The sequence below is a fragment of the Elgaria multicarinata genome, chromosome 8 (assembly GCF_023053635.1).
Source record: "Elgaria multicarinata webbii isolate HBS135686 ecotype San Diego chromosome 8, rElgMul1.1.pri, whole genome shotgun sequence".
Lineage (NCBI taxonomy): Eukaryota > Metazoa > Chordata > Lepidosauria > Squamata > Anguidae > Elgaria > Elgaria multicarinata.
In genome coordinates this window covers 40165205-40178454 of record NC_086178.1, presented here as the reverse complement: position 1 = coordinate 40178454, position 13250 = coordinate 40165205, and the positions used below count along the sequence as shown (strand labels likewise).

Genomic DNA, 13250 nt, shown 5'->3' with positions numbered 1-13250 from the left:
TATATAATCCCAAGGCATCTCAGCTATCAGAATTAAACTTGACATTCATTAGCATATTGAAGGAGTTTTCAGATTTTGTTAAGCCTGGCCAAGGAACAAGCTTAGTATAGGAAAACAGAGCATTTAAGAACACAATTTTACAATGTGCATTTTTTAAGTGGAGGGATGCCAGAGAACCAAAATGACTTGTACCCAAAGTTGCTCCTAGCACTGTCAAACAGAGTGAAGGAAAGATAATGTTGAATACTTATTTGCTCATGTTTGTCTAAGCAAGACATTCACAAATCCCTACCTAGGAGAAGTCAGGCAGGGGGTTACTGAACTATCAGAGATTGAGAAACCTCTGAGAAATTCAGTATACAATGAAGTATCACACCATCCTCACTGATGTTCCTGGGATGAGTAAAATATTTTAAATAACTACACGTTTAAGTACTGATGTCTGCTAATTTATAATGAAGGGAATCATACGGACTTACCTGTACTTTGTTTGTATCAGCCAAATGCTGTGCCATTGATTTTAATATAATGGCAAAAAAGAACCAGGAGTGCTATTGAAAATTTAAAGAAGAAAAGAAAAACAGTGAGACGTCATGATGACAGTAATATTGATCTTTCCTTACTTGACAAAACACTTGGAACATTTTCTGTGACCTGAGCAGCCCAAGTTGCCATAAAGCTGCTGAGCTGCTGGCATGATTATGCAGACTATGAGAAAACTGACTTTCCTTTTCACAGTTAGGGATCTAAATGAATTTCTGGCTTGTGTACTCGTAAATACTGTATATAATATACAATGGGTTGGACCCAGACTTGTAGCCAGCATATGTACAATAGCCCTGGAGAAAGAGGTTGAGAGGGTGACCTCTGATGATGATTCCTCCCCTCTGAAGCCCCCTCCCAGGTGTTCCAGAGGTCTAGGGAATCCTAAAAAACAGGGTGGGTCTTGGCACTTGGAGCTGTAGGGAGAATCAGCGAGTTTCTGAATTTGCACAAATTTGCATTTGTGCAAATTTGCATTTGTACAAATGCACAAATCCCCCCCCCCAAATGTGCAAATCCCACCAAAAATGTGCATTTTCACACTTTAGCCAATGGGGGAAATGTGCATTTCACCAGTGTTTTTGTATTTTACACATGTCTGTATAACTAAATTGGTGCCAAATTTGAACAAGTTTAAAAAAATGGTCCACAAGTCCACAGAATTTGCACGACTTAGGAAAAACTGGTCTGCTGCAGAATCCACAGGTCAGTTTTACAGAAATCCAAAACAGTTTGATTCCATTAAAGATTTTTCCGACATCCTTAGAACAGAGCTAGTATCAAACTAGAAATCAGTAGGTGAATACCCCCAAATCTCAAACTGAATGACCTAAACTTCCATTTCCACATTTCAGTTTTAAGTTCTGACTGTATTTTTCAGAGTTCAGAGTGAATTCTAGGTTCTGGTATTCTTTGAACTGAAGTTCTTCCAATATAGCTGCCCTTGAAAATCAACTATCATATCTCCTTGCCTTAAATACTATTGCCTCAATCCAAAATTTCATGTGCATTCTATGGACACATGGTGCGTCTGCTTATGCAGACGGCTCCACTCACTTCAATAGAGAGGATAAGCACACACATACATGGAGGAAGTGTAGCACTCTGTGCTGCATGGAGCAGATAATACCGAACTGCACACACCTGGGGCATGTCGAAAATTGTAAATCTATTCAAACTTTTCCAACAATTCTTGCCTGGGAAAATATGAAAGAGAAAGATTTACCTTTAAAACATGCTTCACTGTTCTTTGCTCATTTGACTTCAGAAGACCAGTCATGTTCTTGGCTAGCTCCTCATGAACAGTCCTTTCTTCAAATGACTTGGTTTTGAATACATACTAAAATGGGATGGGGGAAGCAGGATTTCATAACGTAAAAACACAGAGAAATAGTAGAGAGAAAGTTAGTCTTTGCAGACTGAATGACTCAGTTCACACAACATGCCAGGGCTCACTGTGGGTTATTTAAGCTGTGGTTCACCATGGCATGTGCCGGGCAAAGTTGGAATTTGCAACCCCTGGTTGGGGATGATGCCAACCCAGACATTGGAGGTTAGAACAAGCAGAGGATTATGTGAGAGCTGGGTTTTGATGACACATTTTCAAAATGGTGGCTGGCACACAACATAGTTCATTGGGAGTTAAATAATCCATGATAGACTGTCGTGTTGTGCGAACCAGCCCAATGTAACATTGATATGTGCAATAACAACAGTGTTGGGATGGCCTTCGCATTAAATTTTTAAGCAGAACTTCTTGCGTTGATTTCATGTGCTCCCTTTACCAATAAAAGCAGAGAGAACAAGCAAGCAGAAGGGTATCAATTCAGGGCCCTCAGGTTCAGGAGGAGTTATATGCAGTCTAGTGAGATAATCAAAGATAGGAATTATGTATGAACAGAGGCCATTACTACAATCAGTGTGTCTGTATCTTTCATATTTACTAACCTGTACTAGCCCTGGACTGCTGTGCAGCATTTAAATCGGGGATGGGAAATATTTGGCCCACTAGAGGTTGTTGGACTACAACTTGCCCCAGCCCTAGCCAGCATAACCAAACGTGAAGGATGGTGGGTGTTGCAATCCAGCAACATGTTTAGGGGATCTGTGATCAAAACTCCTGCATCACAAATAGTTTAGCCTCTAGTTAAGAGGGCCACCTGAGAACAAGGCTGCAAACTTCCACAGATTAAGATGAATCAGTGAAGGCAAATGTTAGTTTTAAGGCTGAAAGTGAATTGTACATGCTTACTTGTTTTTGTGACCGTGGCTGCAGTCCTATACACAGCTACCTGGGAGTAAGCCCCATTGAACTCCATGGGTAGACATGTGTAGGATTGTATTGTGAATATTTCACATGCTCTAGGAATCTGTGGGTTTGTTTACTTATCCCCCTTTTTTGTTTCAATTTCATTAAGATACTGGATCCTGCAACAAAACTAAGGAAAGAACCAACTCTTCAAGTAAAGGCTAGATCAGCTATTTTTTAAAAAATGCTTCTGTTTATTAGACAAATGTGGCACGCGGCATCTTCACATGGCTGATTTCTTCTATCAAGTCTCTCTCGAGATAGTTGGTTTACTGGAAGTGAGCCAAGTATTTTTTTCTGCTAATTAACAGCTGCCCGCTTTCTGTTCCAGTCTAATCAGGAGCAGGTGTGTGACTCTTTGGCCCTCTTCTTTTGGTTAGCCTTCATAAAAGGATGTGCTCCTTTGAGATGGGTGATAGTGGTTGGTTGGTTGGTAGCTGGATGTGTTACTGTTCTGGACGCAGGCTTCTCTCCCAACAAGGTGGTGGTGGTTCATAAGGCATTCCCTGGTTACTGACATGCGGGAGCAAGTTTGGACTCTGTGTAGATTAGATAGTTTAAAGATTTAGGGCTGTTTTTTGTTTAATGTATCCTATGTTCTTATTCTGACTCTATAAAGCTCTTTTGATGATATATGTATTGAAGTTTCTGATCAAGACCCCAGGGAGGTTTTCTTTCCCCACCTGTCGTAACTACTCAGCAACACTATCTTGGGAAGGTGCTACTAAAAGGGGCTTGAGTAAACTCCAGTCCTATCAAAACAAATATTACCTACCAACAAATGAGTAGACATATGATCCAACCAGACCAACATTCCTATTTTATATACAAGCTTGCTACCAGAATTGTTAGTGTTTGATGGGTGCAAATTTTCCTAGAGGTTCTTGTCATTTTAATTGCTTTTTTATGTACAAAAAACAAGACTTTTTCAACAAGAAGGAATAACAATCCATTTAAAACATTCCAAGTGAGACAAAATAAACAGTGAAATGTGGAAAATATACATTTAAATATTAAAGCATCACTCCTTCCAGCATGGAATTATCAACACCTGCAATTATGTTGCACATGCACCATTCCTTTGCTCAAAATGTCAGGTATTAGCCAATCCAGAAATGTATGAAATGGAATGACTGGCACATTTAGCCTATCTTTGGAGTATGGGAAGACTGAGCAAACCAACCATTCAGTCCATGCTGTTCTGAGTATATTAATCAGAGAATACTATTAGCAACAACTAATTAAACACGTACATATTCTTTTGTCATTTGCACCTGAACAATACTCCACTGAATTTTCAGATTTGCATTAGTGTCACTCTGAGCATAATTTGGCTAATGGAATATGAGTTGTAAAAAGGGAATTATGTACTGTGTGTGTTATGAAACAGCATTAAGCTTAACTGATCATGAAATTGTTCCTTCATAAATCTTTTGTCACACACTCTTCTTAGGTTGGAACTTGATGTTACAGCAGATGCAAGGCTACAGCTTTCCCCATGTCTACTTCCCCGCTCTTTCCCGTAGGGTCTAAGGATACTCAATACAGGGTGTGACATCATTAGATAGACTGATGACATCATGCTTTTCTGTTGGATATCCTGAGAAGGGAGAGGATGAGAATGGAGGCTTTGGTAGCAGCCCCATTTCTGCTGTAATGTCAAGTTCAAGCCTTAGATTAAAACTAATAAAAATAGTATGGCTGTGCATTGGCCCTCCAACCTACTTTGGAGGATGATCCAGAGCTTCCAAATCTGCCCTAATCACCTTGGCCCAATTTGGACCCAGTCCGACTGCTTTGGATCCTAATCTGGATTGAGCCTCGGACATCTGAATCATCTGAATGTCCATTTTCCTGGGTGCTTGCTGAGAAGCTGCGTGGCAGGTGCCTGGGAAAGATGGCATGAGGCCAACCATCCCAACTGGGAGTTCGTCAGACCCCCCCCCCCCAACTGCCAAATATGGCTTGATGACCCCTTGCCCCCAACTGCCAAACCATGCGAGTGGCTGGGAGTTACCGGACCCATCTGCTCGCATCTGGCAGCCACCTGCTCTCCATGCGAGCCACCATTTTTTTTTTACTGAAGATGGAGGCTCTGTATTTTTGTAGATCTAATGTTGTACACAATGACATCCATAAAGTGCCATTTCCTTGTGGAAATGGCCCTTTATGGCCAGAAAGTCCGGCCACTCATGCAACCGACAGAACTAGGTAATTATCTGGATCGCTCCAATGTGGTCCTAAGCAGCAGTTCAGACCCACTGCAACCTGCTCCAGACCACTTTGGATCTGGACCAATTTGGTCCGAATCGCCCTACCTCAGTCTGAAATTTGGATACAGGGTGGTGCGCAGCCCTAAAGAATAGCAGTTGAAGAACATATACATTGGGCAGTGTTACTCTGCAAACTCAAATAGTGCTAGTGGAGCTTCGTTGAATCTTTCTATAGCATAAGCCATTGTGTAACTTGTTGCACATTATACTTGTACAACCACTTCTGCATTACGCTTGCATAACCGCTTGTGCAAGTGTATTGTGCAACCAGTTATTTATTTATTTTTTACAATATTTTTATACTGCTCCATATTGAAAATAGATTACACAACTGTGCTTGTGTGAATGTCACTTTACTTGGATTCTCCTCTTGCACATACTTTGGAGCCTAGTTTCCACTAGTGCAACATCACTAGTTTCCACTAGTTAGGTACTGCCTATTATTTGTTCTAACCCTTACAACAATACAGTATCATTATTCCCATTGACAGTGTAGACAGCGGCTTGCTTAAGGCCTTCTCCAGATGTTTCAGGTTACATATGGGCTAGGGATTATGGTAGCTGTAGTACAAAACATCTGGAAGGCTGAGGTTGAGGAAAGCAGACCTAGAGACCATGACAGTAGTGAAGTGCAGAGTTCCTGATTCACAGCCTATTTTCTTGGCCGCCGCTATATGATCACCCTTAAGAGTCTTCAGAATGTTTGTAAGCTATTTGGGATTGATTACATCTTTAAATGTTCCTGCTTTCACAAACAGGGCAGTTTGTACACATTTCCTAAAATTCCTCTAGGCGAATCCTCATTATTATTAGCTTTTCAGCTTTAGCTAAAAAAGAAGTAGTAAGTATGCAAAATTAACATCAATAATATTGAAAATATTTTATGAATGCTGAATCGTTTACAACTTCAAGTTAATTAGAAAGTTGTTAATTTTTCGTATCACAATCACCGTGTAAGTATGCACTTTTTATATTGATGAGTCAAAGAACCACAAACATGAAAACAAATACTCTAAGGATGAAATCCTGTGCATGTTTAGATAGAAAAAAGCTGGCTGGGGAATGCTGGGAGTTGTAAGAGTTTTTTCTGTCTAAGACTTACTCCCAGCTTAAGGCTGGGAGTAAGTCTTAATGAAGTCCATGGGACTTACTTCTGAGTAGACATGGTTAGGATTGCACTGTGAGAGACCCAGATGGAAAAGTGAAATGTGTTTTCTTGTCACAAAAATGTATAAGCATTATAGCTGCAATTTATGTTATGCCACTTAAGCTTCTAGGCACAAAGCCAAATAGAAAAGGATTTATATCCAGATACTTTATATTCCTGCTGGTATATCTGCCTTCAATGATTTGTGATATTTTACCGGTGCAGAATTCAGTAAATCACAATGTAAGCACTCATGGAATGTTGCCATAAGTCTTAAATATTATCAGGCCATTATTGTCTTTACAGATTTGAACTAAACACATCTCCTAATTGTTTTTTTGACAAGTGGTGTTTTGAATCAAACTGTATGAGGCTTGACAATTACTTGAGAGTTTAAGTATTTTTTTATTTAAGAAATTCTCATAAAGAAATATATTATGTAAACGTGTTCAGTCTGCTCTAGATCAAAAGTCATATTTGCAGATGACAGTTGGAAGCTGAAGTTTTCTATTGTAAGCAATGCCCATCATGAGGTACACATTTCAGAAATCATAAAAACTGAAGACACTCAAATAGATCATTTCATTCTTCTGCTTAACCAAGAAAGGATGTTCTCTTCCTAAAGCATTACCAAGGGATATATCTATCTAACCTCTTATTGAAAATGTCCAATAAAGCAGGTTTCACAACTACCTAGAATAGCTTATTTTACTACCACCCTATTTCTTCGATTCTAAGACACACTTTTTTCCCTATATAAACATCAATAAAAACGGGGTGCATCTTAGAATCACGGGTGTGTCTTAGGTTTTTTTTTTCTGTTGGTGGTACTGAAATTAGTGTGCGTCTTACAATCAATGGCGTCTTACAACCGAAGAAATATGGTAAATTTCATACTAAGTTTTTCCTACTTAATCTAAATCTATCTCCCTTTAGTTTAAAACTATTACTTCTTCTCCTATTTATTTGTGATTATTATTGATAATCCAGTACATCTTGAACACTAAGTTGTGGGGGGAGGGATTGCCTTATGCTAGGTAATATTTATAGCTGCTCTATTTTTTTTAAGCCTAACTGACTCTAGTGAACATGCAGTAGAATAGCAGATCTGTGCCCATCAATGCTACCGCTGGGTCTTCATGCTTTTGAAAAAATATGTATATGATCTGTAGATGCTTGGATTCTTATGAGAATATGTTGATGATACATAGGGCTTCTCTACACCAGGCTTTTATCCTGCACCTTTACTGGGGCTTCTGCTTCTGGATTCTTTACAGGATTAAAATCGGCTCCTTTACATGTGCCTTTGGGGGGGGGATTTCCTTTCTCTGCAAGTTTCACTAGATAGTGCTATGGTATATCTGTGATACAGTGAGATTCCAGAAATGCAGTTGCCACTGGACTGCTTCAAATCACGATTAAAATTTATTACTGCATTTTCCCCATTAAGAAAAAACCTGGGATAAAGGATATAAAGCACAAGAGGCCTTGGAGGTTGATGAAATTGTGTGAAAGACCCACAAACGTCCATTAGCGACTTTTGTAAACCACCCAGAGGGCTTCGGCTATGGGGTGGTATATAAATTCGATAAATAAATAAATAAATAAAGCCTTGTGTAGTGAAGCCCAAAACCCCACTAAAGACAGGAGGGAGTGCAAGAAGCTCTATATTTATACATTTATTGTTAAAGCAATCATTCAAAGAAACACCACTGAGAATGAGGATGCTCTGCTTTTGATCCCACCCTTTCAGGAAGTTAGGCTAATTAGGGTCTGGAGCGGGAACTTCTTAGTGGTCACACTGAATTTGTGTAACTCCCTGATTTGAGAGAAACATTCCCCCACCTCTCAGTATTCTTTTCACTAGCAAGTTAAACATTTTACATCTGTCCTGGGCTGAAATGGAAGTTCTATGTAAACTGTAATTGTGAACTATTTGCACAGTGATGTTGTTTTTTTAAAAAATATGAATTAGGGTGCAATCCTATGCATGTTTACATAAGAAAAAAGCTGTACAACTCCCAGCATTCTCTAGCCAGCCATGCTGGGCTGGGGGTTGCTAGGATTTGTAGGATGTTTTTCTGTGTCAACATGCAGGGCCGGCGCCAGACTATATTTTGCCCTAGGCAGGCGCGTTCTGAAGCCTCCACCCCGCCGCCCCATGCGCGCATGCCCGCTCCCGGCTTTGAAGCCAGGACGCTGCGGTTGGGGGGCGGGACGGAGGCTTCGAAGCGGCACACCCGGAAATGGCTTCCTGGCGCGCCGTTCTGAAGCCTCCGCCCCGCTCCCGCTCCTGGCTTTGAAGCCAGGACGCTGGGGTTGGGGGCAGGGTGGAGGCTTCGAAGCAGCGTGCCCGGAAGTGGCTTCCAGGCGTGCCGTTCTGAAGCCTCCGCCTCCAACCCCAGTGTCCTGGCTTCGAAGGCAGGAGCAGCTTCCGGCTGGGCGCTGGCTTCGAAGCCAGGACGCTGGGGTTGGGGGGCGGCGGCTTTGGAACAGTGTACTCAGAAGCCGCTCTAGGAGAGCAGCTTCCGGGTGTGCCGTTCGGCGCCCTCGTTTGCTTGGCGCCCTAGGCTGCCGCCTGAGTTGCCTCTATAGCCGTGCCAGCCCTGTCAACATGCATAGGATTGCACCCTTAAATGACTTTTTTGTTTTAAAATTGCTGTACAGTTCTTTCAGTACTATAGCAGGGAAAGTGTTTTATAATAACAACAGGTTTTCTCTGGGGCAAGAGGGCCTGTAACCAATTTCAGCCGGTGTGCCATCTGCGCTGTTTTCTGGACAGGGATAACTGGGCCACTGTGATTCATGCACTGGTAACCTCATGATTGGATTACTGTGTGGCCTCCCTTGAGATTGATCTGGAAGCTGCAACTGGTGAAGAACATGGTGGTGCGCATGGTAAGTGGGCACTGGGTCATGTGCACATCATGCATGTGCTGAAGGAACAGCACTAGCAGCCCATTTGCTACCAGGACATCTTCAAGATCTTGTTGTTAAGAGATGAAGCCTTGAACAACTTGGGACCAGGTGACCTGAGGGTCCATCTCCTTCTTTATAAGCCTGCTAGACTGCTGCATTGGTCAGGGGAGATTTTATGAATGTCACTGCATCCTACAGATTTTCCTGTGGCAGTGACCTGGAAAGGAGCATCTTGTGCTCTTGCCCCTCGGCTTTGGAATGCTTTTCCCTTGGCTGTAAATGAAGCATCATCTTTGATGTGTTTCCACCATCTTTGGAAGACACACCTTTTTACTCAGGCTTTTCCTGATGACTGATGTTGGACCCAGTACCTTGCTGACCTTTATTTGTTTTATGGATTTTTATCTTGTTGCTTTCATTCTGTTTTGTATTGCACACTAGCTAGAGGTTTTTTAAAAATAATAATAAACAGTTTAGAAATATTTTAAATGAATAAAGGAAAATAAGACAGAAACATGATGAAAAGGGATCCTAGGGACATGTTCAGCAACTAGAGATGTGATAGCTTGGGATCCCCCTCCTCCATGCAAAACAAACAATGTTTTCCAATCCCCTCTTTCTGTGTGTGTCCCCCAGCCCGGGTCTTCACATCTGTAGATGCAATCCAGTAACCCTACTTAGTGGACCAGTTTGCCAAACACTTCAGTAGCTTTTTTTGTGGTTAGCTCAAGGAGCACTTATCCTGGTACTACATACAAGGATCTGCTTTTAAAGGAACTCAGTGTTGACTTCCTAAATGATCCCTCACAAGTTCAATGATGCACTTTGAGTGACAACTGAATGGAAGAGACGGAACAAGCCGTGCCAATTCACAAAAATGTGCAAAGAGTCATGCTGGAAGATTAAAAAACATTTCACATACCATAAACAGGTACAAAAGCGCTGTAATTTAGACAACAGAAAGGTTTCCTTGAGAAAAAAAAGCTAAGAAAATATCACAGCTCAATCGATTTCAAAGTACACAGAAAAGCTGCCAAAGAAGGGTGCCCTCCTTATTAAAATTTACTAATGAGGTTCCCTTGACCATTTGCAGCATGTTAATCCCTACAAGAGAAACAACTCATAAATTGCCATGGTCAGCTAATAGGGGAAGTTTACAGACTTATTACACAAAGGTCATGGAAGGTGCCCAACATGGGATAAGAACTGGAAAATAACAGAGACGATCAAAAATGGAGTTAAATACTCTTACCGTTACATATGACTGGATACAGTGGTCTAATTGTTCTTCTTGAAACTTGGCAACAATATCAGTAAGTACCCTGTAAAGTACAATTACAGAGTGACCATGTAATATGATGAAGAAAGACATGTAGCAGCCAAGTTTCTGTTTGGACATTCAACACTGAACTCAACTAACAGTGCAATGCTATTTATCTGTGCAATCCTATAGACATCTGCTCAGAAGTAAGTACCATTGATTTAAATTTTGCTTAATCCCATGTACATAAGAACATAAGAGGAACCATGCTAGATCAGACCAAGGATCCATCTAGTCCAGCATTCTGTTCACACAGTGGCCAACCAGCTGTCGACTAAGAACCCACAACCAGGGCACAAGTGCAACTGTATCCACCTGCCCAGGCTCCCCAACAATTGGTCTGCATAGGCTTACTGCCTCTGCTACTGGAAGTAGCACATAGCCATCAGGACTAGTAGCCATTGATAGCCTTTTCCTCCAGGAATTTATGTAACACCCTTTTAAAGCCATCCAAATTGATGGCCACCACTACATCTTGTGTTAAGTGTGTATAGGATTGCACTGAAAATGTGAAACATTCTAGTTAATCGAAGGACCATTTTTCTGAACCAAAAAATTCTCCAAATCTGTTTTCACTGGCCAAATGTAGAAGGTTTTTGAAAAGAAAATGCAAGAACTGTATGTGTGGAGAACTGGCTGCTCATGGGGGAAAAGCGGAGGGGAGGGGAGGGGGAGAAAAATAGTGTTTGGGGGCATGGCTAGACCAGACCTATATCCCGGGATTGTCCCAGGATCATCCCTGTGCATCCAAATGTCACACAGGGGATCCCGGGAGCAGGTAGGGATGACCCCTCCATTTGCCTGGGATAATCCTTAGGTCTAGCTAAGGCCTTACAGTGGATTAAAAGTGACAGAAGATCAGTCCAGTACAACATTCTATACCATTTATTCCGGATTTCACAATCCACTCTGGGGTTTAGCCAGAGTGGAATGGATCCATCCCTGGGCATGCCAAAAGTGTTTGGCTTCCTTAGCAAGGATGCAGCCTCTGTGAAGTCAGTTGCAAAACTCTGCTTAATAAATTTAATGGAAGTGGATTGAAAGCTTCATTGAAATATTCTTGAGCCAAAATAAATATATAAGCCAGAGGTGTGTTCTGTGAAGGTGCATTCTAAAAATAGTTTCCTGGCCACCCTTTCCCCTGCATGTGAACCCTTTTCATCAAGCAAACAGGAAAGTAAAAAAACAACACGGCATTGCCAATCTTGGTGCTAGTAAGCGACTAGAGCTTGACTAAAACAAGTGATTGCACTACAATCCAAACATGAAATGAATACAATAGAAAATAAAGCAGCAGATACCTTGTAACTGCAGTTGTAACCTCATCCTCCTTATTCTGTACAAGAACCCAGAAGAGCTGGTTTAGAATCACAGGCAGAAAATTCACGATTACATGGATCTTCTCAATTTTAAGCAAATGCTAATTACAAAACAAAATACAAAAAGGTACATGAGAAGGAAGTTGATTCTCGACTGTTTCATGACGGATGAACATGAACACAATTTCATTTATGTCAATCGAGTTATACATCATTGTAAAAGCCTGTAGTGTTTATATATTTTTAAATAAATATATGAAGACAGTAACAGAGTTGTGCAATAATTAGAGTGTTGAAAATGGAGAAAGGAGATCTGGGTTTGAATTTGCACTCATCCATGAAGCTCACTGGGTGCCCTTGACCTGATCACACTCTCTCAACCTAAGTAGCTTTTGATTTCTAGTTCTGAAATATTTGAGCTTAGGCTGGTGCTGCAATTCCTGATGATGTCAGACCTAGTCATGGCGACACATGCCTTAGTTACAGCTAGATTGGAACATTATAATGCACTCTACATGGGGTTACCTCCATAAATTGCAGTTAGTTCCAAAAATGCAGCAGCAAGAATGCTGCTGCTGCTGGTGATATGCTTACAGGATCATATTATACCAATGTGCTTCTTGCCTTAACTCAAAGTATTGGTGATGACCTTTACAGCTCTAATTGCCTTAGGTCCAAGATACATGAGGGACTGGCTCCTCCCACACAACTCTGCCCTCGCCCCAAGATCATGCAGTCTTCTCAATGTCCCAACTATGGTTGAGATGCAGCTGAAAGGGACAAGTGAAACATCCTTCTCTGTGGCCAAACCAAAATTGTACAACTCATGGCCCTAGGAGGCTCCATTGGTCCCCTCTCTTAGTGTGTCCCACTGTATGGCAAAAACCTTCCTGTTTAGGCAGCCAATTGTTTAATCAGGTAGATATGTCTTTCTCTGATGCCTCTGGCCTAATCTACACCAAGCAGGATATAACGGTATGAAAGCGGTATATGGTATGTGTCAGTGGGCCCCAACAGTTGTCAGTGCGCTTCAATATCGCTACAAAGCAGAAGTGTGGTTTTTGCCTTTTATATACCGCTTTCATAGTGCAATATCCTGCTTGGTGTAAGTTTAGGCATCTGTTTCACTTGTCCCTGCTCTTATTATATTGCAATTTTGTTTGGAAGTTTATTGTATTTTATGGTTAGTTTTAAGGTGTGCAATATACATTTCTATATATATTTCCTTCTTGGAAGAAATGATATAAACGTGAGAAAGAAAGAAAAAATGAGTATCATGGTTATATAAATTCAATGTCTCTCTAACAGCTTGACCCTCTGCTGTTTTATGAACTTTAAGGAACAGTTAGAGAAGCCTCATTCCCCTAGTGCCAGCAGTATGCTGAAGACTGAGCTATGGAAAATTTACCACAAAGTAAAG

At 41.2% G+C, this 13250-nt stretch overlaps 1 protein-coding gene across 3 annotated transcripts in view; it reads right to left on the bottom strand.

The window, feature by feature from the left end:
• Positions 1-13250, bottom strand: part of DOCK10 (dedicator of cytokinesis 10) — a 199583-nt gene that overhangs the window by 54245 nt on the left and 132088 nt on the right. For all 3 annotated transcript variants that reach the window (XM_063132211.1, XM_063132212.1, XM_063132213.1), the window contains exons 24-27: positions 11813-11931; positions 10443-10512; positions 1769-1882; positions 480-551 (exon numbers count right to left, since the gene is read on the bottom strand). In XM_063132211.1, the coding sequence (XP_062988281.1) occupies positions 480-551; positions 1769-1882; positions 10443-10512; positions 11813-11931 (375 nt within the window). The remainder of the gene's footprint in view (positions 1-479; positions 552-1768; positions 1883-10442; positions 10513-11812; positions 11932-13250) is intronic.